The 25267-nt window shown below is 50.6% G+C and overlaps 1 protein-coding gene across 2 annotated transcripts in view; it reads left to right on the top strand.

The window, feature by feature from the left end:
- The window catches only part of UHRF1 (ubiquitin like with PHD and ring finger domains 1), a 58445-nt gene that overhangs the window by 22159 nt on the left and 11019 nt on the right, over nucleotides 1-25267 (top strand). For both annotated transcript variants that reach the window (XM_081076058.1, XM_081076059.1), the window contains 10 exons: nucleotides 4633-4799; nucleotides 14176-14439; nucleotides 15175-15335; nucleotides 17821-18036; nucleotides 21747-21847; nucleotides 21957-22143; nucleotides 23371-23494; nucleotides 23591-23698; nucleotides 23974-24078; nucleotides 24877-24983. In XM_081076058.1, coding sequence (XP_080932184.1) covers nucleotides 4647-4799; nucleotides 14176-14439; nucleotides 15175-15335; nucleotides 17821-18036; nucleotides 21747-21847; nucleotides 21957-22143; nucleotides 23371-23494; nucleotides 23591-23698; nucleotides 23974-24078; nucleotides 24877-24983 — 1526 coding nt within the window. In that variant the 5' untranslated portion in view covers nucleotides 4633-4646. The remainder of the gene's footprint in view (nucleotides 1-4632; nucleotides 4800-14175; nucleotides 14440-15174; nucleotides 15336-17820; nucleotides 18037-21746; nucleotides 21848-21956; nucleotides 22144-23370; nucleotides 23495-23590; nucleotides 23699-23973; nucleotides 24079-24876; nucleotides 24984-25267) is intronic.

Below are 25267 nucleotides of genomic sequence, written 5' to 3'. Positions count from 1 at the left end.
CCCTCCTCTTCCATGCCACTGAGATGCCCGGTTCCTTGGCCGCAGTGAGGTCACCCGTCTGTGACATCATCCAGCCAGGGTTCTGGGAAGGGGTTCCTGATGAAGGGGACGAGAGGCAAGGTTGTTGCTTGGGAGTGAGCAGCAGCTTGGCAATCCGAGTTCTTACTGGTTTGTGAAATGGCAGCCTGACCACTTTTTTCCTAGAAAATAACAAACAAACAAAAACAACTGTAAGCTGCCAACGTTCCTGCCACACAGGGGACACATGCCATTGTGCCAATGTTTTAGGGGCCTGGGTGGGAAGAATTGTTCCAACCACTTTGCTGAAGTAGGTGTTACGAGCTCCGCGTCCAGATGGAAAGGGACGACGAGTGGGCCCAGAGGTATTTTCTGCTCCATCAGATTACAACATGGTCTGTGCACCTCTCAGGGTTCACACATTTTTGGGGGGTCATACACAATCATTTTCATTTTAATTCTTCTATATTTATACCAATCTGTTTTGAAAAAATAATTACAGATATGGCTGGGACATGAAATATGGTAGCTCAGAAATATGGAAGCTGCTCAGAGCATTGTGTGGTCCACCTGTACATGGACACCGTCGTGCCAAACCATCTCCCGGCACAGCTGACATTTCTCTTTACGCCTGCATCTCCCCCATTGGATGGGATGTCCCCCTAGGGAGAAGCTTTGTCTCAGTAAGCGTGTCTATCGATGTCTGCTGGTGCCAGAACCTGGTTCAGACAAGGGAGGTCAATACAAGTTTGTTGAATGACTTACTGACCTTTGAGAGCATCTCATTTTGCAAAAGGAAAATGAGGCCCTTTGTACCCTCGCAGTTAGTCCTGGTGCCTGATTTGCACTTCGGTGGGTGCCTGAGTGGGAGGGATACTGAAGCAGAAGAGCACTGGGAGTGTCCAGTGTCCAGACTCTGGCCGGCCTCAATCATTGTCTTTGCATGTCTTATTTTAAGTGACGTCTTTGTGGACATCAACATCTTGTTTTCCTAACTGGCTGGTAAGTGCCTTTTGGAGATGCTTGGCATGGTCTCTTATTCATGTGTGTTAATTAACCCAAACAACCCCTCTGTCTCGAAATGACTAGAGAAATGGGGCCCTGTGTCACCACCCTTCGTGGGCTTTTCGGTCGGGAAAGCCAGACACCTCTTTCTGTGTTACTTAACTTCTCATATCCAACCCTGGGCTGTGCCCTGCACCAAATATACACAAAGAATGACTGCCTCTTTGGGCCTGTTGAGTTTTTGCAACAGCAGGAACAAGCCATGGTATGCTCTCACCAGGACTAGGCTAGGTTGCTGCTGCAGGTGTTCTCAATTTGGAAGATCTCATTTGCTTCACAAGTTCCAGGAGGCCCGCTTGAGCCCTGTTCACACCTGTGGTCTGTACGTGGCTGATGGCTGAGCACTCAGAAGTGCATTTGGTGGCACAGATGGAGTCCTGAAATTGAAGAAAGTCAGCAGCAACGTCTGGACTTTGTGTGGGAGCGTATTAGTTTCCTATGGCTGACCACAAATTTAGTGGCTTAAAACAACACAACTTAATTCTTTCACACTTCTGGAAGTCAGAAATCTGAAACAGGTTGTTAAGGAGCTAAAATCAAGGTGTTGGTAGGACTGCATTTAGGGGTTTAGGAAAGAATCTGTCCCTTGCCTTTTCTAGCTGCAGAGGCCTTCCACATTCCTTGCCTCTTGGTCTCATCATTCTGACCCCTGCTTCCGTTGTCACATCTCTGACTCAGACCCTCCCTCCTGTCACTTATTAGGACCCTTGTGATGACATCGGGCCAGCCCAAATAATCTAGGTCTCAAGATCTTTCACATAATCCCATCTGCAAAGTTCCTTTGAATGTACCTTGTTCGTAGGCTCTAGGGATTAGGATGTGGACATGGGGGGTGGGAAATGGGGGCATGATTCTGTCTACACCTGGGGAAATCAAAGCAGAAGTATCAGCCAAGATGGAAGGGACTACACGGTGCCAGCGAAACCTAGAGAAAACATAAATGGGAACTCATTACTTTTCTGCTCAAAGCCCTATGTTACTTGCTGCTTCTAAGAGAAAGTCTAAAGTCCTCCTGGTGGCCTGTGAGGTCTTATCTGACATCCCTCTGATCTCATCCCCTCCCGAACTTTCCTTTCTCAGTGTCTGCCCAGCTCCACTGGCTTCCTTGCTGCTCCCTTACACCTCTGAGCTTTTTCAGCCCTCTGAGCTTGCCCTCCCTTCCTGGACCCATCTGTCCTTGGTTTCTCTTCTCAGATCTCAGCTCAAATGTCATCTCCCCAGAGAGGCCCACCTCTCCACCTCTACCAGAATATCCTCTCTCCAGCCCCATATGGTCGCTGGTCACTCTCCAGCTATTGTCCAGTCTTCATTGCTTGTAGTGTCTGAAATTATTTGCTTCATTTATTCATTTCTGGCCTGTCCCCAGATAAGAATTTATCCTCCTGGAGACCACCCACAGGGTCAGCCTTGCCCATTGCTGGCCCCCCAACTCTGAGCGCCCTATTCAAGCACTTTGTAGGTGTCCAGCATGGGTCACTGTGTGCCCGCCAAGACTGGCCAAAGCAGACAGAGGGGGCAGGGCAGCCTTGCCCGCCTGGACAGCCCGGAGAAGGCGGGAAAACGAGGCGGGAAAAACTTAGCAAACAAGTCCTGTAGGTGGGTAGAGTGGGAGCGCTGTTGGGCCCTAACGCTAGGAAAAGGGGCTGGGGCCATCAGGCTGGCCATAGGGGTCAGACGGTCTCCTGGGAGTCCCCCCCCATTCTCCTGCAGTGTTTAGACATTGATTCCGGCTTTCCTTGTCCTACTGGTCAATGTGTGCCCGGAAAGGGGGGTCTGCAGCAACGGACTTAGTAGGTCAGGGGGGTCTCTACTGGGGGAGGTGTTCCTGCCCCACGAGTCCCGAGGGCTCCTGGAGCGCACACACGGAGGGGGGACCCAGGTCCCGCCACTGGGCCCCATTGCACGCTGGGCGCGCCCAGCAGAGCGCGCAGGGCTGGGCGGGGCCGTGGCCCGCTGGGCGGAGTGGGGGGGTAGACAGAGGCGGGGGCGCCCCCCACCCCCTTTCTTGCTTCCCGCCACTGCAGCGGCCAATCACTAGGCAGGCGCCCGCCCCCGGCGTGGCCTCCCGTGTTCCCGCAACTCCCAAACGCCGAGTTTTCGCGGGAAAAAAATCAGAGCAGCTGGCAGTGCAGAGGGCACTGGTGGCCGGCTGGGCGCTCCGGGTCGCACGCACGTCCGCGCAGGGTCGAGTCCACGCACGCGGCTCAGTCGCCATCCCCAGCCGGGTCAGGTGCGCAGGCAGGCAAGTGGTCCGGGCGGCGGGAGAGGTGAGCAGCCAGGCGGATCCGGGTGCCAGCCCGGGACGGGGCGGTTGGGGAACCCGGCACACCCGGCGCTAAGACTTTGCAAAACTTTAGTAAGCCGCCCGGGACGCGCGGCTAGTACGGGCGCACGTGTGACCCGCGCCGGGGCTGCCTTGTGCGCGGTCTTGGGCTCTGCCCCCGCCCGACCGGCCCTGGGAAGTACCCCCGGAACTCCTGACTCCGGCACGGCTTGCGGAACATTCCCGGAGCCCCGCGGGGGTCGCGCCGGCTGGGTGGGGGAGGGCCCGGCGAACCGCAGCGGAGGATGTCAGGCTCCGCGCCTGCGCGCGGGGCGCCCCGCGATTCAATTGTCGCGCCCGAGCCCGATTTCGCGCGCCCTTAGTTCATCGAGCGCGTCTGGGCCAATGGGGAGCGAACAGGGCGGGGCGGCCGGGCGCGGCAGAACCAATGAGCGAGGCTTCTCAAGTGAAGGGGGCGGGACTTGGCTGAAGGGGCCCCTTGGCCGGTCCCAGCGAAGGGGGTGGGCGTGGGTTCGCTGGCGTGGCCCGCCGAGGCGGGCGGGAGGACGAGAGGGGCTCCGGGGCCGTGGGTCTGGGTCCGGGGGACGCGGGGTTGCCGTAGGGGCCAAGGTAAGTCGCGCGGGGCGCACACGGGTGGCCGGGACGGGCCAGATGGTTGCCATGGCCACCGCGGGGTTGGGCGCGTCGCGCACGCGCGCGGGGGTTGCGGGGGGCCGCGGGAACTGAAGGGTCAGGGGTTCGCAGGTCTCCAGTGGGGTACTTCCCCTTCCATCATACTTAGTAGAGTTCCCAGGGACTTCTGAAGTTCCGATCTGCAGCCGGACTTTTGGGTTTCCCTCTTGGCGTCAGTATTAATCTAGGGAATGAATGAATGAATGAATGAATGAATGAATGAATGAATGAACGAATGAACAAACAAACTCGGCCCCTCACTATTTGGCTGTGTCCTTCCTATGGACTTATGTCTTTTCCTCTGAAAGGGGGAGTGTGGATTGGACTGAGTGGTCCAAGGCGCTGTTTGCCTTCCCTTAATTTTCTGTCTCCTCAATCCACCGGTTCTAGTCATTAATGCATTAACTACATAGTTTGCTCTGTGGGACCCTGGGCCATCTCTGGCAGTCCATGGGGACTAGGGGGCTAAGGGGGCGTTTGGGGAGTTGCCTGGTGTCCCCAGACTGGACAAAAGCAAGGATGACCGAGTATGGCACAGTCCTGTGGTGATGGTGGCAGAACTGATTGAGGGTTCCATTCTCTGCTCCTCTCAGTACCAGCAAGCACCATGTGGATCCAGGTTCGCACCATGGATGGGAAGGTGGCCCACACCGTGGACTCACTGTCCAGACTGACCAAGGTGGAAGAGCTGAGGAAGAAGATCCAGGAACTGTTCCAGGTGGAGCCAGGCCTTCAGAGGCTTTTCTACAGGGGCAAGCAGGTAAACCTGTCCTGCAGACTGCCCACCCGCCCAGCAGCTTTGTTCTTGTCTCCTCCAGACATTGCTCCTTGGTGGCCACAGCATATACACTCTCCCCCCTCGTCCCGTCCCGCTTCGTGTTCTCCACAGAAAACTCATGCCTGAGCCAGGAACAAAGGCTGAACTCGCAGATTGACACACTCGGCAGGCAGCTGGCACTCGAATCTGTAGCATTTGGGCTTTCAAACTCCCTTTTTATTTTACTGTTTTTGATGCCTCCCTCAAAATAATCTCTAGGAAAAGAAGTTGGAGGTGGCTGATGGAAGACGGATGAATTTCGAGGAAGAGCCTAGAATCATTACTCAAACACTAGGACAGAGGGACCCGGTTGTTCTTTGAAACACCAGTGGCCTCAGCCTATACCTATTTAGTGTTTGATCCCACAGGATTTGTTTTCTAGAAATTTGGATCAGCTTAGTCAGAGGCTGGAGATAGTGCTTGCAAATCAGGAATTTCCGCCATTCTGGGCCTGCTTTCTGGGTGGCAGGGCTGCTGGTGCTTTTGGCGGGGAGGTCTGCAAGCCCTGCTCCTCTGTTTCCTTTCTTTGCGCTCTCTCCCCAGCCCCTTGTAGCATTTAAAATGGCCACCCTTGCTTTAGCGGCTTTCCATAATTGGGATGCTTTCTCCAGTGGCACTTGGGGGGTTTCCAGTTTTGTCGGTGTCTTTGGGGGTGTGGTGGGACATGGGCCGTCCTGTGAGTGGGATTTCCCCGAGTGGGAGAAGATGGTACAACAAAGTGTTGGTTCCGTCTGCTAGGACCATGCTGGAGTTGGATGGACTGTAGGGACGACGGCGTAGAGATCGGACTGGTTTAAAAGTCTTCGGTTGGGCTGTGTGCGCCGGACTTTGTTTTCGCGTTTTGAACAGGATCTTGCCGCCATCTGGTGTCTAGATTGAAAAATAAATGCTCTGCGCCTGGCCACGATTTTGGGGGCTGGGAGGATCCTGTGTGGTTACTCAAAATGAGACGTGTTGATTAATTTCTTGGGCTTGTGGAGCTTTGGGAGACCTTTCGCCACCTCCCTGTGAAAGATAGGATGACTTGAATGTCCTAAGACTGAGTTAAACTCGTCCTGCCTGGGGAGGGGAAGCTGATACTGCGAACTTGGGGCTTTGTGCTGTCGCGTGCTTGTTGAGAGAAGCCAGGGGTGTGAGTGAAGCTCCCTTGGGCTGCTTTCTTTCTCCCGCCTCTTCCAACGGGGGCTCGTTTCTGTGGCATCCACACTGATTCTGATTTGCCACTCAGTCTATTTGTTCAGCAGAAGGTCCTTTCACAGAGTTTCTGAAAACCTCCTGCATGTGCCTTCCAAACAGTTTATGACGTAGTTCAAAGGCAGGTTGGATCTAGTCCTCTCAAGTTCAAGGGAGCTCATGATTTTGAATGCCTCATGTGTGCCAGGCACTGTGCATTTTAATTTTTACATTTCAAACGTGCAGAAAAGCTGAAAGAACATGAACACAAACACCTACCCCTAGATTTTGCCACTGACTTTTTGTGTGGTCGCTTTACCATCCAGCTCTCTCTGTCTTTATCTGTCCACCAACCTGTCTTTATTTTTTGGGATGCATTTTAGAGGAAGCTGCAGACACTAGTTTACGTCACCCCTAAATGCTCAGTGTGCCCGTCATTTACTAGAATTCACTTTTTGTGGTTCTTATTGTTCTTTTAGGTAAATTTATATGTAGCAAGACACATTTCTTAGGCAGACCATTTGGAGTTCTGACAGATGTCTACACCCGTATAACCAACCCCTTTCTCCATTCGTCACGTAACGTTTGACCCATTCAAAAAGTCCTTGTAACGTCTGTGTGAGTTACAATGTGATGATGACAGCAACACCAATGTAGTTTAGATGCATACATCATGCCTTTAATCTTAAGGCTGTCGGTGGTGAGATACAGGGCTCTTACCAGAAGGTAATCTCTGTAACTGCTCCCCATGCTCCTTGCCAGTGCCCCACTCGGCAGCTTTGTTAAGGGACACATGGTGGTTTTGTCTTCTGGGTAAGGAAGCCAGGCCTCCTAGCCTGATGCAATTTCCCCAAGGTTGCCTGGTCCGGAACTGGCCTGGCCGCTAGGAGATGTGGACAGTGACAGGAGGGTGGGGGACGAAGGCGCACACAACAGCAGCTTGAAGCAAGTGAAGTCTGCAGATAGACTAATAGTGAAAGAAAGTACAATTTCCAGTGGGTGCAAGAAAGTTGTTTTTCTAGAATGTTCTAGAGAGTGTACACAATCCTTCCCCCGCCCCCTTTTTAAAGAAATATGGCATAGCAGTCCAAGGTCTGCAGTGAGTTTGACTAAGACCATAAAGCAGAACATAGCTGAGTTTTCAGGATATGGGAGGGTTTCGTGGTGGCTTGTTTAGGCTGAATGGGTTGGCGGTTATGTCGCTTGATTGGCGGAAATGCAGGGAGTGTGTGGGGGAAGGGACTTCGGGGCTGCAGGCCCAGCTTCTGCAAGGGGAGAGGCATCTGGTGCCTGTTTTTGGCTGCCCATAAAAATAACCATAGCTATTGTTTGTGGCACAGCCTTTAACAGACTCAGGTACAATGATTTGCGCTTTACATAATCTTCACCAATCCCCTGGCTAAGTGGCCGGGGCATGACTACCACATTGTGGTATGGTGAGAACTGAGTGAGGTAATAGATATGAAGGAATGAGCACCATGCCTGGCTCACGATAAAGACGCAATAAATCAGCTCAGGGTTCCCCCCACTGCTCACACTGGGGCCAGGTCACTCTGTAGGGGGCCGTCCTGGGCACTGTGGGGTGTTTGTTAAGCAGCATCCCTGGTCCCTCTCACTCAATGCCAGGAGCACCCCCCCATCATGACAACCACAGATGTCTCTAGACGTTGCCAAGTGTCCCTTTGGGGACAGAAATGCCCCGACTTAACTACTAATTTTGTACATGATTTACTTTAGGAAAACAGCTAAATTGGCATGTTGGGCTGAAAGGCTGTGTTCAGGTCAGTCTGAAAGCTCGGTTGAAATGGTGTCCTCGGAATGGCCTTTTGAAGGTCACAGTGCCCCACCAAATATCCCTGCTCTATTGGCCTTTCCTGAATGCCGCCTTACCTTCCTAAAGGGCAGGGTCAGGCAGCAAATAAGACAGTTCCCTGGCATGGACCTGTCCTTCAGGCTGCTTGAGGGAGGGTCCCCTCCCCCACCTCCAAGAACTCCCAGCTGGAGGGCACGCCCTCTAAGCCAGGGGTCAGCAGACCCTGTCTGTAAAAGGCCCAATAGTAAATATTTGTCTCTGGGGACTTCTCACCTCTACCGTTGGAGCAGGAAAGCAGTCAAAGATGGTATGTAAATGAGTGGGCATGTTTCTGTAGGAGTCACAATACATTTTATTTATAAAAACAGGTTCAGGCCAGAACTGTCAGGAGTGCCATAGTGTGCCAATCACCCTGTGCTTTGATCCAGGCTCTGGTTTGGTGCAGCCAGGTTTTACTGTCAGGAACAGCACTGTCGTGGAATGTGCTAGAACAGGTCCCCCAGGGCAGTGCGTGGAAGCAGTTTTTCTAGAGCAGGGATGCTCAAACTGTTTAGTCTCAGTCTTTCCAACCTCCAAAGCGATTGAGGACCCCAAAGAGCTTTTGATGATGTGACTTAGATCCATCGTTTTTTGCCATGAAACTGGAAGGTGGAGGAAATTTCCAGCCTGAGAATACATGCGTGCACGTTTCCTGTATCACTTAGGCTCCTCTGTACCCCTGTGAAACAATGGTCCCCAAATATTGCTCCAGGGCATATTCTCAGCTGTGTCCCTGTGGGGTCAAAGGACATAGTTCACTTGTCATGCCCCATTCGCCCTCTCCTTGTGCATGAGGGGCTAGGATGGGAGGGAGGGGTCACGCTTGGCCTTGAAGTGCTGTCGTCTGCTCACTGCTTCCTAAGTGGGAAGTTGTGTCCCCTCTGCCATTCCTGGGACCCTGCTTCTTGCGTTTTCTTCTCTCTCGTCTCTCTGTCTGGCTTGTACCTCAGGTTGCTGTAGAGGCCTGGAGGCTGACATGGGAAGGTGGGGGGCCGGAGCTGCATCCCCAGGAGGAGAGGCAGAGAGGTTTCCCACTTCCTCTCTCCTTTAGCTGTAAGTCCATCTTGGTACAAGGCTCACACCACCCTCGTTAAGATCCTGCAATCTGGTTTGTGTCCCATCCACCTCTAAGCCAACCAGAGAGCCATCACATGCCAAATCCAGTGGCATTTATTTTCTACCCTCTTGTGTTTTGGGGCAGCACCTGGCACACTGAAAAGTATCCCCGAAAAATGTCACGGTGTAGTCAGCGGGCAGACACAGTAAGCATGGCGAGCTTGTAATCCAAGTTTCCAAAAGAAACCGGGTGTTTAGTTGTTAAATCCTGTATGTAATTAGTTTTACGTGATGCTGGTGGCTCAAAATTTCAAATGCCCAGGAAGCATATTTGGATTACGAGAGAGACATAATTTAAATATGGTGGGCAGTTCTGCCTTCAGACCTGGATCGGCACTACAGGGTTAACTGCCCAAAGCCACAAGGGGTGAGTGCTCTGTAGCCACGGTTTCGTATCCATGGATTCAGTCAGCCGTGGATCAAAACTGTCCAGGGGGAAAATCCTAGAAAGTTCCAAAGAGCAAAACCTGAATTTGCCAAGCACCGAGCACTACTCTGAAATACACAGTTGATGAGTCGGCAGACCGTGCTGTGTGTAGCCTGCATGCAAACAGAGCTAGGGACAGCTACATATGTTACAACAGGCAAGTTAAGGGATTTTCACTGGAAATTTTGGTTATGTAGAATTTTAATGTCAGGTTTACTTTTTAACATTAGGATCTTTAATATAAGGTACAGCTCACTTGTTATTCAGCTTTTACAGCTTTTATTAATGCTGTTAGCCTCAGTGGGCATTTTGGGATCTCGATAATGAACCCACACACTTAGATTGTGCCATCACATCCCGTGGACGCATTGGCGTGAGGCAGGCCTGGGCCCAGCCTCTCTTCCCCCATGGTTCCTGAATGGTTCTTCACAGCTTTGGGGAAGGGGTGGGGGAGGGGCATGCACACATACCTCGCCATAGCAAACAGTCGTGCACACTTCTTCCTACTGACTGCAGCGCCCCTCTGGAACTTTCCAGAAGGGGCCTTTGGAAGCAGCCAGACCAGCTTGTGAATCATGTCCTGAAGGTGGAGCTCTTCCCCGCCCACGACCTGCCGTGTTTGTGCCTTTGGCCCCCCCTTGCACTGGGTTGCCGCTTCCATGGAGCACAGTCCTGAGCATGTCAGTATGCTTCTGTCAGCCTGGCTTCCTGACCAGTAAGGATGCAAGGGCCCTCGTCAGGCCCAGTGAGGGGCTCAAGCGTTGGGAGGCGTCAGTAAAATGCCATGAGAGGATCAGTGTGTGTGCTGAAGCCAAACCAGGGTTCCTCCTGCCTCAGCCTTCACGTGACCATTCCTTTCCCTCCCACTATGTGACCCCAGGCGCTGGCCATTCTGGAGCATTCTATCTCATCTCTTGGCCTCTCTTCTCTCCAGCATGGCCTCTGTCCGCTGCTCTTGGTGAAACAGAAATCTGACCGCGTGCTCCCTCCTGGCTTAGCCTTGTCCCTGCCTCTCTTGTGCAGGTGGCTGGCTTTATGTCCCATCCTCTGAAGTCCTTGTTTCCCTTGGTGTGTGGGGGAGACCCTTCTACTCTGCTGCGTTTCACTGTCGCACGCAGCTGTGTAATACTCCTTTGTATGAGTCAGCCAGTTTTGCTTATAAATAACGCTGTGGGCATACTAGGGACACTGGTGTCCGTGTCCCTCTGGCACACGTGTGAGGGTCTCTAGCTCACTGGGTCTCACTGTGGGGTTACTCTGCCCCTCCAGGAGACACTAGGCCATGTTGAGGGACATCGGTGGTGGTCATGACTGGGGGTGCTCCTGTCATATGTGGGTAGAGGCCAGGGATGCTGCTCAATGCCCCGCAGAGAATGACCCGCCCTCAAATGAGGGGGTGTCTGCCCAACCATGGACCTGCTAGGCCCTGGGGTGCGAGCATCTTGTTTGTCCTTTGTCCTTTTTAGTGCTGTTTAGCTTGTCCTCTGCTGGTTTCCCTGTCCGTTATACTGGGGACACTTGTCTCTCCATCTTTTTAAATTAACAAACTGTCTTTTAGAGCAATTTCAGTTTCTCAGCAAAATGAAGAGACTGGTTCGGAGATTTCCCATATGCCCCTCCCCCACAGGCACAGCCTCCCCCACTGTTGACATCAGGCACCAGAGGGGTGCATTTGTGACACCTGATGAATCCACACTGACACATCCATCATCAACCGAGGTCCAGAGTTAGCATTAGGAAGTCGCTCTTGGTGTCGTAAATTCCATGGGTGTGGACGAAAGTATGAAGACATATATTCAATATTATATGGTCCAGAGTGGTTTCACTGCCCTAAAAATCCTCTGTGCCACACCTCGTCATCCCTTCTGCCACCTCTGAGCAACCACTGATCCTTTCACTGTCTCCATAGTTTTGCCTTTTTTAGAGTCATATACAGATGCTCCTTGATTATGATGGGTTATGTCCCGATAAACCCATCATCGTAAGCTGAAAATACCGTAAGCGGAAAACGCGTCCAATACACTACGGAACGTCACAGGTAGCCCAGTCACAGGTAGCCCAGCCCTCCGTAAACATGCTCGCCTACATTAACCTCCAGCTGGGCGCAGTTGTCTCATTGCTGCCACCTGGCGTTACAGGAGAGTATCGTACTGCCTATTGCTAGCCCTGGAAAAGATCCAAATTCCAGATTCGAAATACAGTTTCTACTGAATTTGTATCCCTGCACACCAATGCAAAGTTGAAAAATTGTAAGTTGAACCCTTGTAAGTTGGGGACCATCTGTATTTGGGATCATATGTAGCTTTTTCAGACTATCTTCTGTCTCTTTTTTTTCACGTGTGTAATTCACATATTCAGTACTCTATATTCCTCGAAGTTTGCGACCATCACCACAGTCAATTTTAGGATTTTTCATCACCTCTGAAGGAAATTCTGCACCTTTTAGCTATCACTCCCCTATTCTCCATCTTCCTCCCCCAACCCCCGGCAACCGCTAACCCACGTCCTGTCTCTGGATTTGGCTGTTGTGGACATTTCATATTGCTGGAATCACACCGTGTGGCTTTTTGTGTCTGGCTTCTCTCATGAGCACCGAGTGTTCAGGGTCCATCCACGGTGTGGCGAGTGTCAGCGCCTCCCTCCTTTTCACGGCTGAGTCATATTCCGTTGTCTCGATGGACCATCAATGGACAGTTGGGTTGTTTCCACCCTGAAGTTACTGTGAACAGGGGTGCACAGGTTGACTTGTCTCTTCTCATCTGTGTCACCTCTACCCGGCCGGTGTCATGGCTGTCCTGTGTTGCCCTGTGTTGGAAGGCTGGCAGCGCTAGTCTCATTCCCTGGCTACCCGTGGTACCTGGGCAGTGCCAGGCATGTCAGAGGCTCTCACTTCATGCTGGGTGAGCAGGTAGCGTGTGCCTTGGACATCCGGGGGGCTTTAGAGGCGCCTTAGCAGCCCCTGCAGCTATAAGCAAGTATTGACGTGTTGAGGTGCATATATATCTGGGAGAGAGGGGTCCTTATCCTTCAGATTCTCAGGTTTGTGATGAAGAAAGAAGAACAACCACTGGAGTGAAGGATCATCTTGGACTCTGGAAGCTGCTGCCACTGACCCCCAGGGCTGTGTGCATATTAATGGCAACCAGTCCTTTGAAGCCACCAGCTTTTGGTGAAAATTGGGAAGGAGGCAAAGTTAACTTTTTGTGTATGATTCCCTTTTCCGTTTTCTTTAGGGTACTACTTCTGAACGAGGTTGTTTGCCTGCAGAGGGCACTGGGCATCTGGGGACATTTGTGGTTGTCACAAGTGGATGTGCTCCTGGCATCAAGGGAGTGGGGCCAGGGAGGCTGCTGAGCACCCACAGTGCCCAGGACGCCCCACAGAGAGTGATTGGCCCCAAGGTCACAGTGCCCAGGGTTGGGGGCAGGCCTGCCTTAGGGGCCTTTGGATAGAACGAGATGCACTGACAGGTCCTTATTGGGTGTTGGTGGAGTGCCATGTGACAATTTCTAATAAAAGGTCACTCCTTGTCCTTTTGTGCCACTGGGATGTGACACAGAAGACAAAACTCCCTTGCACACACCTGCTGAGTCACACCCAGGGGTGCAGATTGCCGAGCTGTGCTGGCCATGGGGTCCTGTTAGCAGGCGAATAGTGTGGGCGGAATTAGCATAAAGGGGTTAATCGAGGGTGGAGTTAATGGGTCAGAGCAGCTGCCCTGAATGAGCTATTTGAGCTGGAGCCTTCCAAAGAAGACTGGTAGATTTGGGGGGGTGTCTCCTTGGGTTCACGTAGGCCAGGTCCTCCCCCTTCAGCACAGCTGACATGAGGGCTGGGTCATTGTCTGTGGGGGGCTGTCCTGGGCACTGTGGAGGTTTTTGCAGCATATCTGGCCCCACCCACTCGATGCCAGGAGCACCTTCCCCCCCGTCATTCTCCACCCTGTTGTGACAACCACAGATGTCCCCAGACATTGCACACCAGTGTCCCCTGGGAGCAGGCTCACCCTTGATTGAGAACCAGTGATAAAGGCAATGATGCATGTTTACTACAATAAAAGTTAAAAAACACATAAAGTATTAAGAAAATCTCCTCTGTCACCCAGTATGTGTGCACAGCACAGGGGCACAGTGGATTATGCTGTGTGTACTCATGGGGACATTCACTGTATGACACTAGGAGTCCTAATTTGAGAGGGTCTAGGGATCCTGCAGAAGGGGTATCAGCAGCAGTGGACAGGTGTTCTAATTTTTTTTTAATTGGGGAATATTGGGGAACAGTGTGTTTTTCCAGAACCTGTCACCTCCAAGTCAAGTCTTTGTCCTTCAGTCTAGTTGTGGAGGGCGCAGCTCAGCTCCAAGTCCAGTTGCCGTTTTTCAACCTTTAGTTGCAGGGGGCACAGCCCACCATCCCATACGGGAATTGAACGGGAACCTTGTTGAGAGCTCACACTCTAACCAACTGAGCCATCCGGCCACCCCTCCGGAAGCTGAGTGGCAGCTCGTTGTCTTCAGTCTAGTTGTGAAGGGCGCAGCTCACTGGCCCATGTGGGAATCGAACCGGCGACCCTGTTCAGAGCTTGCGCTCTAACCAATGGAGCCATCTGGCCACCCCATCAGTGGGCAGGTTTTATTGTCCCATAATCTGAGAGCAGATTAGGTCCTTTGCTCGGGTGTGTTTCCGCTGCCCAGCGCTCAGCAGACACACTAAATGTGTGGCAGGTAAGTGACCTCTGTCTTGTGTCTCTGCAGATGGAGGATGGCCACACCCTCTTTGACTATGACGTTCGCCTTAATGACACCATCCAGCTTCTGGTCCGGCAAAGCCTTGTACTCCCCGCCAGCAGCAGCAAGGAGCGGGACTCTGAGCTTTCTGACACAGATTCCGGCTGCTGCCTGGGCCAGAGCGAGTCAGATAAGTCCTCCAACAGCGGCGAGGCGGCCGTGGAGACAGATGGGAAGGCGGGCTTAGCAGATGAGGACGTATGGGACGAGACAGAGCTTGGCCTGTACAAGGTGAGGCTCCTGCAGAAGGGTTGGGGGTACTCCCCGTCAGGCTAGTCTCTGCACCCCCAGGGAACACTCTCCAGACCCATGCCCCCCCCGCTCCTGCCCTGCAGCCACAAGCTCATGCGGGCTAGCCAGCTCCCCTCCATCCCTGTGGCTGGGCACCCTGAGTCCTGCCGTGAAAACCTGAAGTTTTTTGGTCAGGAACGTAACACTACTCTAGATTCCTTCCTGCTCCCCGAGCAGAATCCCTGGTCCGGACCTGCAGATGTCTTCTCTGTGGCCTCTGCAATGGCTGTAAAAGTTCTGAATTTGCTACCACCTTCTAAGGTGATGAAATTTCACGAAATGATCTGGATTCCCAACTTCTCTTGAAAAATTGGCAGTTCTGGCTTCCTTGGGCGGCACAGCAAGGATGATCCTGCCTCTTTAGGACACTGGCAACATCTGGGCACACCTGAGGTTGTCATGACGGGGTGCTGCTGACATGAGCCAGTGGGCGGGGCCAGAGGTGCTGCTCAACACCCCACAGTGTCCAGGATGGCCCTCACAGAGAGTGGCGAGGCCCCAAATGGCCACAGTGCCTGAGATGCCCCACTGCGTGAGAAAGCCCACTGCGTGCATTTGGGTTTGCTTTCCAGGCCTGAAGCATCTGGCACCAAGAACCAAAACAGGTCCTTGTCAGTGCTGTTGATCAGAGTTCCTTCCCTGGGCTGGATGAGAGAGTTTTCTTCTTCCTCGCAGGTCAGTGAGTACGTGGATGCTCGGGACACGAACATGGGAGCCTGGTTTGAGGCGCAGATTGTCAGGGTGACAAGGAAGGCACCGTCCCAGGACGAGCCCTGCAGTTCGACCTCTTGCTCGACCCTGGAAGAGGACGTCATTTATCACGTGAAATATGACGAGTGAGTGTTGTGGGCAGGCGGCCCTGGAGTTTGGTACAACCTTGGGGATTTGGGGCCCCCACACTTCACACTCTCAAACTACACAGCAGACCACCCCTAGAGGACTAACGTCATAGAGACCCAAACCAAAGCTGGGCTGACCCCCTCCTCAGCTCTCTTTGGAGAATTCTGCTCTGATCTTCTAGGCAGAATCGCACCATTTCCTGTTTTATGTTCATAACTGCGTATTACTGTGTGAAACCATCTTACATGTTGTCTGTCCTCTCCTTCACTGGAATGCGGGAGTATTTATTGAGCACTAGCTGTGTGCCAGGCCCTGTGCTAGGCACAGGGTAAAGGTGAACACAGAGGGTGTTTTAGTAGGCTTGGGCCACCATAACAACATACCACATGCTGGGGGGCTTAAACATCAGGCATGTATTTTCACAGTTCTGGAGGCTGGAAGTCCAAGATCAAGGTGTTGGCAGGTATATGGCCGTCTTCTCACTGTGTTCTCACATGGCCTTTTCTCTGGACACACGGAAAGAGAGAATTCTGTGGTCTCCTCTTTTAAGGATACCAATCCCATCAGATTAGGGCCCTAACCATATGACCTCATTTAATTTTAATTGCCTCCCTAAAGGCCCCATCTCCAAATAGAGTCACATTGGAGGGTAGGACTTTAATACAGAGGGTGTCAAAAAAAATATATACACGTTTTAAGAAAGGAAAAAAAAAACTATTAAAACTGTAATATTCAATATATACCAATAACAAAAGATGAATACAAGTCATGTTTGACTTCTGCAATTACAAGAGGTGCTCAGAGTGGTTACCATCAGTTTCTAGACACTTCTTTTTTTTTTTTTCCTTCCCTTCCGCCTCTCCCGCCCCTCCGGTTCAAGCTGTTGTTTCTCAGTCTAGTTGTGTAGGACACAGCTCCCTGGCCGATGCTGGAGTTATGAGCTTTGCGCTCCCGATGGCTGCCGGCGACTCATGGCAGCATATGGCAGCTCACAGCAGCCCAGATCACAATCTTAGCTGTAGAGGGTGCAGCTCACTGGCCCACGTGGGAATCGAACCGGTGACCTCCATGTTAGGAGCATGGTGCTCCAACCACCAGGCCGGCCCTCTAGACATTTCTGATGACCGCGAACTACTGCTAGAGCAACGATGACCAAAGCGTCCACTTGTATACGTTGTTTTTGGCACCCCCGGTATATGTAGTTGGGAGGGGATACAGTTCAGTCTATACAAACATGCTTGCCTGCAGGGTGCTCACATTCTAGGGGTCTTGGGCTTCATCTGGGACTCCCTACTGCCCACTCCCGTTTCTGGCATATCCTAAGCTTAGCTCCATAAAAATTATTGGAGTAATTGAATGAGTGCATCATAGTAGCTGCAAGATTCCCATGCTCTCGGTTAAAGGTTGCAAACTTCAGCCCCAGGGCCAAATCTGGCCCACCACCTGTTTGGTAAGTAAAGCTTTATTGAAACATATCAGCGCCCATTTGTTTGCGTATTGCAATATGCAATGGCATATCAGCTGAGACGGCTTTCGTGGTGATTGCTGCAGAGTGAGCATTCATGACAGAGACCTTCCAGTTTACAAAGCCAAAAATATATGCTATCTGGCCCTTTTGTTCTTGGTGGTTTACTAGTGAAAATAATGGAGCACCAGGCTAGTCTTGGAGTTGTCCCCCTCCTTTGTTTCTGATAGAATAGCCCAATTTTATGCCTCTTATGAGGCTACTCGGATATTCCTTCATATCCAGATAATGACTTCCTATTGTATGCTAATATCCAATGTATTGTATTTACATAAATGAAAAAATGTACCTCTACAAAGATCTTTCAATATGTGCATGTGGAAAAAGTTAAGGTTTTTCCCTTCCCAAATTTCTTTGTGTATCAGTTTCCCAGGGCTGCCATAACAAAGTGCCACAGGCTGGGTGACTTATAAAACAGTTCATTCTCTCACAGTTGAGGCTAGAAGTCCCAAATCAAGGTGTAGGCAGGGTTGTGATTTTTCTGAAACCTGTAGGGGAAGATCCTTCCTGCCTCTCCCAGCTTCTGGTGGTGGCTGGCAGTCCTTGGCTTGTGGCTGTGTCACTCCAGTCATTTTCTGTCTGTCCCTTTTTCCGTCTTATAAGGACACCAGTCATTGGATTAAGGCAGCATGACCTCATCTTGTAATCAAATTAACATCTGCAAAGACCCTATTTCCAAATAATGTTCCTTTCCCAGGTACCAGAGTTAGGCCTACATATCTTATTGGGGGAACGCAGATCAATCCATAACACTTCTGTAATTGAAACGTCTTCTGTACCTGTGAATTTTTGACAACAGCAAATGAGATAATTGGGGAGGGGACGAAACATGCTACTGTGATGAGAATAACCCAAATCTGTGTCATGTACGACCTTCTCTGCCTCGGCTCCTCTCTCCCTGGAGGGAATGTGGCACGGTGTTACCCTGGGGTTTGAGCATGGGCTTTTCCTCCCAGCTACCCGGAGAATGGAGTGGTCCAGATGTGTTCCCGGGACGTCCGGGCCCGTGCCCGACATATCTTCAAGTGGCAGGAGCTGGAGGTGGGCCAGGAGGTCATGCTCAACTACAACCCTGACAACCCGAAGGACCGGGGCTTCTGGTATGATGCGGAGATTGTGCGGAAGCGTGAGACGCGGACAGCGCGGGAGCTCTATGCCAACGTCAGGCTTGGGTGAGTGGCCGTCCCGCCAGCGCTCTGGGCGTGGACCTTGGCCTCCGCCGGACCTTCTGGCTCGCCCCCTGGTGATCTCTCTCAGGCTGACTCCCTCACCACTGCTTCTGTCTCTGCACCCCAGGTGGAGAGTTCAGCCTTCCTTGTTGTCTTCTTGTTTGTTTTAGATTTTGCAAATAAGTAAAAATTTTAAATGTGTCAAAACCCAGAAGGTACTGAAAGTCACACAGTGGATATGCTCCCTTCTTCTACCTGGAGACATTACTGTTCCAGAGACAATCGGTGCATGAACAAGCATAAACATACACATAATTAAGTCCACGTGATGGTGCGCTCCACGTCCCAGGCCAGCAGACTCAGGTCCGCGGGCCAGACCCGGCCCTCTGTCTGTTTTGGCAAATAAAGGTTTATTGGCACAGTCACGCCCATCTGTTTGCCTATTATCTATGGCTGCTTTTGTGTTGGAAGGGCAGATATGAGTAATTGGGAAAGAGACCAAAAACATTTACTCTTTGGCCCTTTGCTGAAAATATTTGCCAGGCTCTGTTCTACCTTGCCTTTCTCTCTCTCTCAATCCCTCTCTCCCTCTCTCCCACCCCTCCCCCTCTGTACAGAATGTACAAAATACATGACAGAAAACTTACCATCCTAACCACTTTTGAGTACACTTCAGTGGCATTAAGTACATTGACACTGTTGTGCAACCATTAACACTATCCCATTTCCAGAACTTTCTTATCGTCCCAAACAGAAACTGTATCCTCCCCCAGTCCCCGGCACCACCATCTACTTCCTGTCTCTATGAATCTGACTGCTCTGGGGACCTCCTGTGAGTGGGATCACACAGTGTCTGTCCTTCTGTGACTGGCTCATTTCACTGCGCATCGTGTCCTCAGGGTTCATCCAGGTAGTGGTAGGCGTCAGAACTTCCTTCTTTCTTGTGGATGAATAATCTTCCATTGTGTGTGTCTGATATTGACATGAATATAGGGCAGAAGTGTCCTAAGCACAGGCACAAGTGCAAAAGTTATGGGGCAGGGCTATTCCTGGTCCGATCATGGCCTAGTGAGGAGGCCAGTGGGCTGAAGTGGAGGGAGAGCAGGTGGGGGAGGAGTCGTACTGGAAGCCTCCACTGTCTGGATGTTCAGGGCCTGGGCAGGAGTGGTGTGGGATTGGTGTTCTCCGTGTCTGGTAGCCCCTGGAGTTGTGGAGGACGGGAGCTGTAGCACACAGTGGCCTGCAGGGGGCAGCGTGACAGCAGGGGACCCCAGGGGGAAGGCCGCACTGACGTTACTGTTCAAAAATAACCAGCTTTTTATTTCACTGCTTTTCTCTATTCTTGTTTCCAATAACATTGATTTCTGCTCTCATCCTTTTGCTTTTGCCGCACTGACGTTACTGTTCAAAAATAACCAGCTTTTTATTTCACTGCTTTTCTCTATTCTTGTTTCCAATAACATTGATTTCTGCTCTCATCCTTTTGCTTTTCTCCTTTCTTCCTTTGGATGGATTTTGCTCTTTTTCTAGTTTCTTGTGGTAGCGACTTTTCCTCTTTTCTAACATAAACATCTCAATGCTGTAAGTTCTCCTCTCAGCAGTGCCTTAACTGCTTTCCTTGAATTCTGCTCTGTTATATTTTTCTTTTTACTCAATTCTCTATTTTATTTCTTTTGAGACTTCCTCTTTGACTCCTGGCTTATTTAGAAGTGTGTTTAATTGGCAAGTGTTTAGAGATTTTTGCATTGTCTTTCTGTAGTTTGACTTAATTATGTCCAAAGAACGTAGTCTAGATGATTTCAGTTCTTCTAAATTTGTTGAGGTTTGTTTTATGGCCCAGAATAGGGTCCATCTTAGCGAATATTCCATGGTTGTTTGGGGAAAAAAAGTATATTCTGTCGGGTAGAATATGCTGCTTATATTAGTTAGATTAGTTAGATTGGTTGATTGTGTTGTTCTGATTTAATTCTTGCTGATTTTCTGTCCAGTATTTCCATCAGTTGCCAAGGGTGTCGAAGTCCCCTGCTATAATTGTGCATTTGTCTATTTCTCCTTTCAGCTTTATAATTAAGAGGCTCTGTTGTTTGGTGTGTACACATTTAGGATATTTATGTCTTCCTGGTTGATTGATCTTTTTATCATTATGTAATGTCCCTCGTCTACCGTGTTTCCCCAAAAATAAGACCTAGCCGGACCATCAGCTCTAATGTGTCATTTAGAGCAAAAATTAATATAAGACCCGGTATTATGTTATACCTAGTCTTATAGTAAAATAAGATCGGATATTATATTATATTTTATATTATATAAAACCTGGTCTTATTTTACTACATTAATTTTTACTAGAGCTGATTGTCTGGCTAGGTCTTATTTTCGGGGAAACACTATAGCAGCGAATTCTTTTAATTTTCCTTCATCTGAGAATGCTTCCACACCCTACCTCGTTAACATTTAAGTAACTCCCAAGCATTTTATCCATAAATATTTTAGAACACATTTCTTAAAAATGACTCAAAAAGAAATGTAGTTATAATGGTATTATTACAAACTGAAAGTTAACAGTAATTTCTTAACATATATCTAGTCAATGTTTTTCTAATTTTCTCATTTTTTAAAAAATTTATTGGGGTGACAATTGTTAGTGAAATTACATAGATTTCAGGTGTACAATTCTGTATTACATCATCTATAAATCTCATTGTGTGTTCAACACCCAGAGTCAAATTTTTTTTTTTTTTAAACCATTTGTTTGACCAGGATCTAAGTAATGCCACAGATTTCAGTTAGGTCGAAATATATCTTTTAACTCTCTTTTATCTTTAGGTTTCCTGTCCTCTCCTTTTTTCCCTTTTCCTTAACGATTTATTTGAGCAAACCTGGTCGTGTGTCCTATAGAATTTCTGCAGTCTGTTTTTCCATCTGCATCCTCATGGTGTCATTTCCTTTGTTCCTCTGTCCCCGTTTCCTGTGAAGTGGCGGGTAGATCTGGTCCTGTGCTGTCTAGTTCCATAGCTATGGGCCATATGTGCTACCGAGCACTTGAAATGTGGCCAGTACACACTGAGAAGTGCCACGAGTGTAAAAGGCACACCGGATTTTCAAGACTTACTGCTGAAAAAGACTAGAAAAGCTTATTAGTAATTATTTACTATTAATTACATATTGAAAAAAACACTTTGTGAACACTGGGTTACATAAAACATTCAAGCGAATTCTGGGTGTTCTTACTTTTTGAGTGTGGTTACTAGAGAATGTAGTTACACACGTGATGTGTGTTTGTGGCTCGCGTTCGGTTTCCATTGCATGTTGCCAATGCAGAGGTCAGATTGATCCCCAGGGGTCATTTTAACTTAGAGGAGCTTTTGTATTTTGACATAGGCACACCGACCAGACTTTACCTTTATGGTTTTTTTTCATGATGGGCCCTGTTTAATCGGCCTTGCCTGCCCAAAGGTTAGAACTTATTCTCAATGCAGCACATACTAAAACTTTTATGTGCTCTTTTCTGTCACATTGTGTCTGATTTAGCAGGACTTGAATTGGCAAGGGAAGTAGCTAAGTGAATGCAAACGGCCCAGAGAAGCTTCTTATTTGATATAATTAGAACCAGAAGTGTTCCTATGCACTGAGAATGTGCTAGGTGGCCAAGTCCCCTCTGAGGGGCCTCAGCAGGGCTGGCCAGCCGGAATGTTCGAATGGCTTGTTTTTCACAGGGATAATTCTCTCAATGACTGTCGGATCATCTTTGTGGATGAAGTCTTCAAGATTGAGCGCCCAGGCGAGGGGAGCCCCATGGTTGAAAACCCGATGAGAAGTGAGTCCTGATCCTGCCCTCCTGTGTCTCCCACATTGGGCATGGGGCGGGGGCTCCTGTCCTTTGTTTGGCCGGCCCTGTCCGTGCTGACCCTGGCTCCTGTGTCCAGGGAAGAGTGGGCCCTCATGTAAGCATTGCAAGGATGACCAGAGCAAGATCTGCCGTGTGTGCGCCTGCCACCTGTGTGGGGGCAAGCAGGACCCTGACAAGCAGCTCCTTTGTGACGAGTGCGACATGGCCTTCCACACATACTGTCTCTGCCCGCCCCTCAGTAGCATTCCCACGGAGAACGAGTGGTGAGTGAACGCCTTGTCCCCTCCAGAGATGGGCTTGGGGCTGTGGCGCTCAGCCATCTGGGTTGGTGGTCTGGCAGGTGCCACGAAATGAGGCTAATGTTGTCTGTCACCTCGTAACCCCATGACGGGCAATGATAGAAATGGGGTGAGGGAACATCCTGTGTTCCAGGCACGGCCTAGGCCTCAGGGTCACTGCAGGGAAGGAGAGTGCACATAGGAACCAAAGAACCGGGCGTCTGGGCATTGCCTAAGAGCTCTTGTCCATGACGCTCTTGGCATGCTGTGGTGACAGAGCCAAGAGTTCAGTTTCCCTGCTCTTGCCCTCATGTGGACAGGTGCTTACTCAGGTAGTAAATGGTCAACTGTGATTGGAAGGCCATCAGCTGTGGCTAGTTGGCCGTCAACTGTAGCCAGTGAGCCATTGGCCACTAATATAACTGCTGTGGCTACGCTAGCAGAAAAATGGGGGCTAGCAAGAAGATGGTGGCTGAGCCTGCAAGAGCGGATTGCAGTTAGCAAGTGAGGTTGGTTGGCAGAGAAGGGGACGGCGGGTTGCGGCTCGTGTGGCTCCAGCTTCCTGTGTCTCTGGCCCTGCTGCCAGCAAGACGATAGCGGTATGACTCTCCTATCTATGGCTCCGTGGGTGTTCCTTTTTGGCCTCAGCATGTCCTGCGTTCTTATGTGGGGAGCGGGACCAGAGGCCCCACATGACACCCGCATGACACGCGCGTAGATAACCGGACGGAAAGGTGGTGCGCCCGGCTCTGGTCTAAGACCCTAACCTGTTGACTAAAGGAGTTGCCGCTACAACTCAGAAGTCACTGTTCACCCCCGCCTTGTGGAGATAGGGAAACAGTCCACGGCCGTGAGTCGTGCCCACCAAATTGCCCTGTGTTTCCCACACCCCATCTGGATTTAGCCCTACTGTGGCACCGTGAAATTCCCAGTGGGAGAGGGATGAGAGTGTGCTGTCCATGAGAGTGTTCTGTGGTGATGGAAATGTTCTTGCTCCACACTGCCCACGGTGGGTGCCACTCGCCACACGTGGCTACTGACCACTTCATATGTGGCACCACGACCGAGGACCTGTGAGTCTGTAATGAATTTAAAAGTAAATGGCCCCTCATCTTGGACAGCATAGGATAGCAGGGAGCCGGTCATTTCTGTAGGACTAGTGGGAGCTGGATGTGCTGAGGGCAGGAGGTGGTGACATCTCTGTTGTCACAGGTATTGCCCTGAGTGTCGAAATGACGCCAGTGAGGTGGTGCTGGCAGGGGAGAAGCTGAAAGAGAGTAAGAAGAAGGCAAAGATGGCGTCGGCCACGTCATCGTCGCAGCGGGACTGGGGCAAGGTGAGGTAGCCCCCTCGCCCCACGCGTCCCTGGCTGCCCTTCCTGCCCTCCCGCACCCACTCATGCTGCTCTTCCCTCTGTTTCTGGAATGGACAGGGCATGGCATGTGTGGGCCGCACCAAAGAGTGCACCATCGTTCCGTCTAACCACTACGGACCCATCCCGGGGATCCCCGTGGGCACCATGTGGAGGTTCCGAGTCCAGGTACCTAAGATATCCCAGGTTCTGGGGCTCGGCCGACAGGCACTGGCCTTCTGGATGCCTCTCCACCCGGGCGAGGGCCGACCCTTGAGCAGGTGGTGGGGCTGGAATTCAAGCCAGCTCCTGTGCTGCGGCCGGTCTGAGAGGTTCTTACGATAAGTGTGAGGCATTCAGAGGGAGTCGGGCGACTGTCTCTGGAGGCGGGAGCGAGGAGGTGGGGTTGGGCTTTTTTTATAGCAGCCAGCCTAGATGTGCCATTGTTTCTTGGTGATTCGCAGGTCAGTGAGTCGGGCGTCCATCGGCCTCACGTGGCGGGCATTCACGGCCGGAGCAACGATGGGGCCTACTCCTTGGTCCTGGCAGGGGGGTATGAGGACGACGTGGTGAGTGGCATGTTTTAGTTCTCAGTTGTGGTAAAACACACGTAACGTACAGCTTTAAGTGCATCATTTCTAAGCACACAGCTCAGTGGCATTAAGCACATTCATACTCTTGTGCAACCATCCTTACCATCATCTCCAGAACTTGCTCATCTTCCCAAACTGATACTCTGTCCCCATCAAATACTCCTCTCCCCATCCCCAAGACCCTGGCTCCCACCATTACTTACTGTCTCTAGGGATTTGATTCCTGGGGACCTCCTGTGAGTGGAATCACACAGTATTTGTCTTTCTGTGTCTGACTTATTTCACTGAGCATCATGTCCTCAAGGTTCATCCAGGTAGTAGCAGGTGTCAGAATGTCTGTCCTTCCTCTTTAAGGCTGAATACTATTCCATTGTCTGGGTGGACCACACTGGGTTTATCCATCATCTGTGCACCGACACTTGGGCTGCTTCCACCTCTTGGCTGTTATGAATCATGCTGCTGTGAACATGGGTGTGCAAACATCGCTGCAAGACCCTGCTTTCAATTCTTTTGTGTATAGACCCAGAAATGGAATTGCTGGATCGTATTGTAATTCTATTTTTCATGTTTTGAAGACCTTCCATATCGTTTTCCACAGCAGCTGCACTATTTTCCATTCCAACCAACAGTGCACAAGGTTTTGATTTCTCCATATCCTCGCCCACACTGATTATTTTGTTTCTTTGACAGTTGAAATCCTAGTGGGTGTTGTGGGTTTATTTTCAGTGGAGTCTCTGCTCTTTGTGGAGGGTTCAGCTTGCCCTTCTGTTTCAGGACCATGGGAATTCGTTCACGTACACAGGGAGCGGTGGTCGAGACCTTTCTGGCAACAAGCGGACGGCAGAACAGTCCTGTGATCAGAAACTCACCAACACCAACAGGTTCGCAGAAACAAGATTTTCTTATTTTTTCACCAACTCGCTTCTGACCCGTTATCTGGTAGCTACACAGAAGGAAGGGGGTTGGTTCTATTTTGGGGGGTCATGTCCAGGAAGTTAGATTCCCCATTAAGAGTGTGGTGGAATGTAAGGATGCTGAATATCTTTCTTTCCTTCTCTGTCTGCTGAAGTCTTGTGAGTCATTCAGATGCATTAAAGTAAATTTTTCTCCTTAGAGGCCAGATTGTAAAGCTTTTTGGCTTTGTGGGTCACATGATCTCTGTTGC

This window comes from Rhinolophus hipposideros (genome assembly GCF_964194185.1).
Source record: "Rhinolophus hipposideros genome assembly, chromosome: 16".
Lineage (NCBI taxonomy): Eukaryota > Metazoa > Chordata > Mammalia > Chiroptera > Rhinolophidae > Rhinolophus > Rhinolophus hipposideros.
Note: the sequence above shows the minus strand (reverse complement) of the source record. Positions and strands in the feature narration are given on the sequence as shown.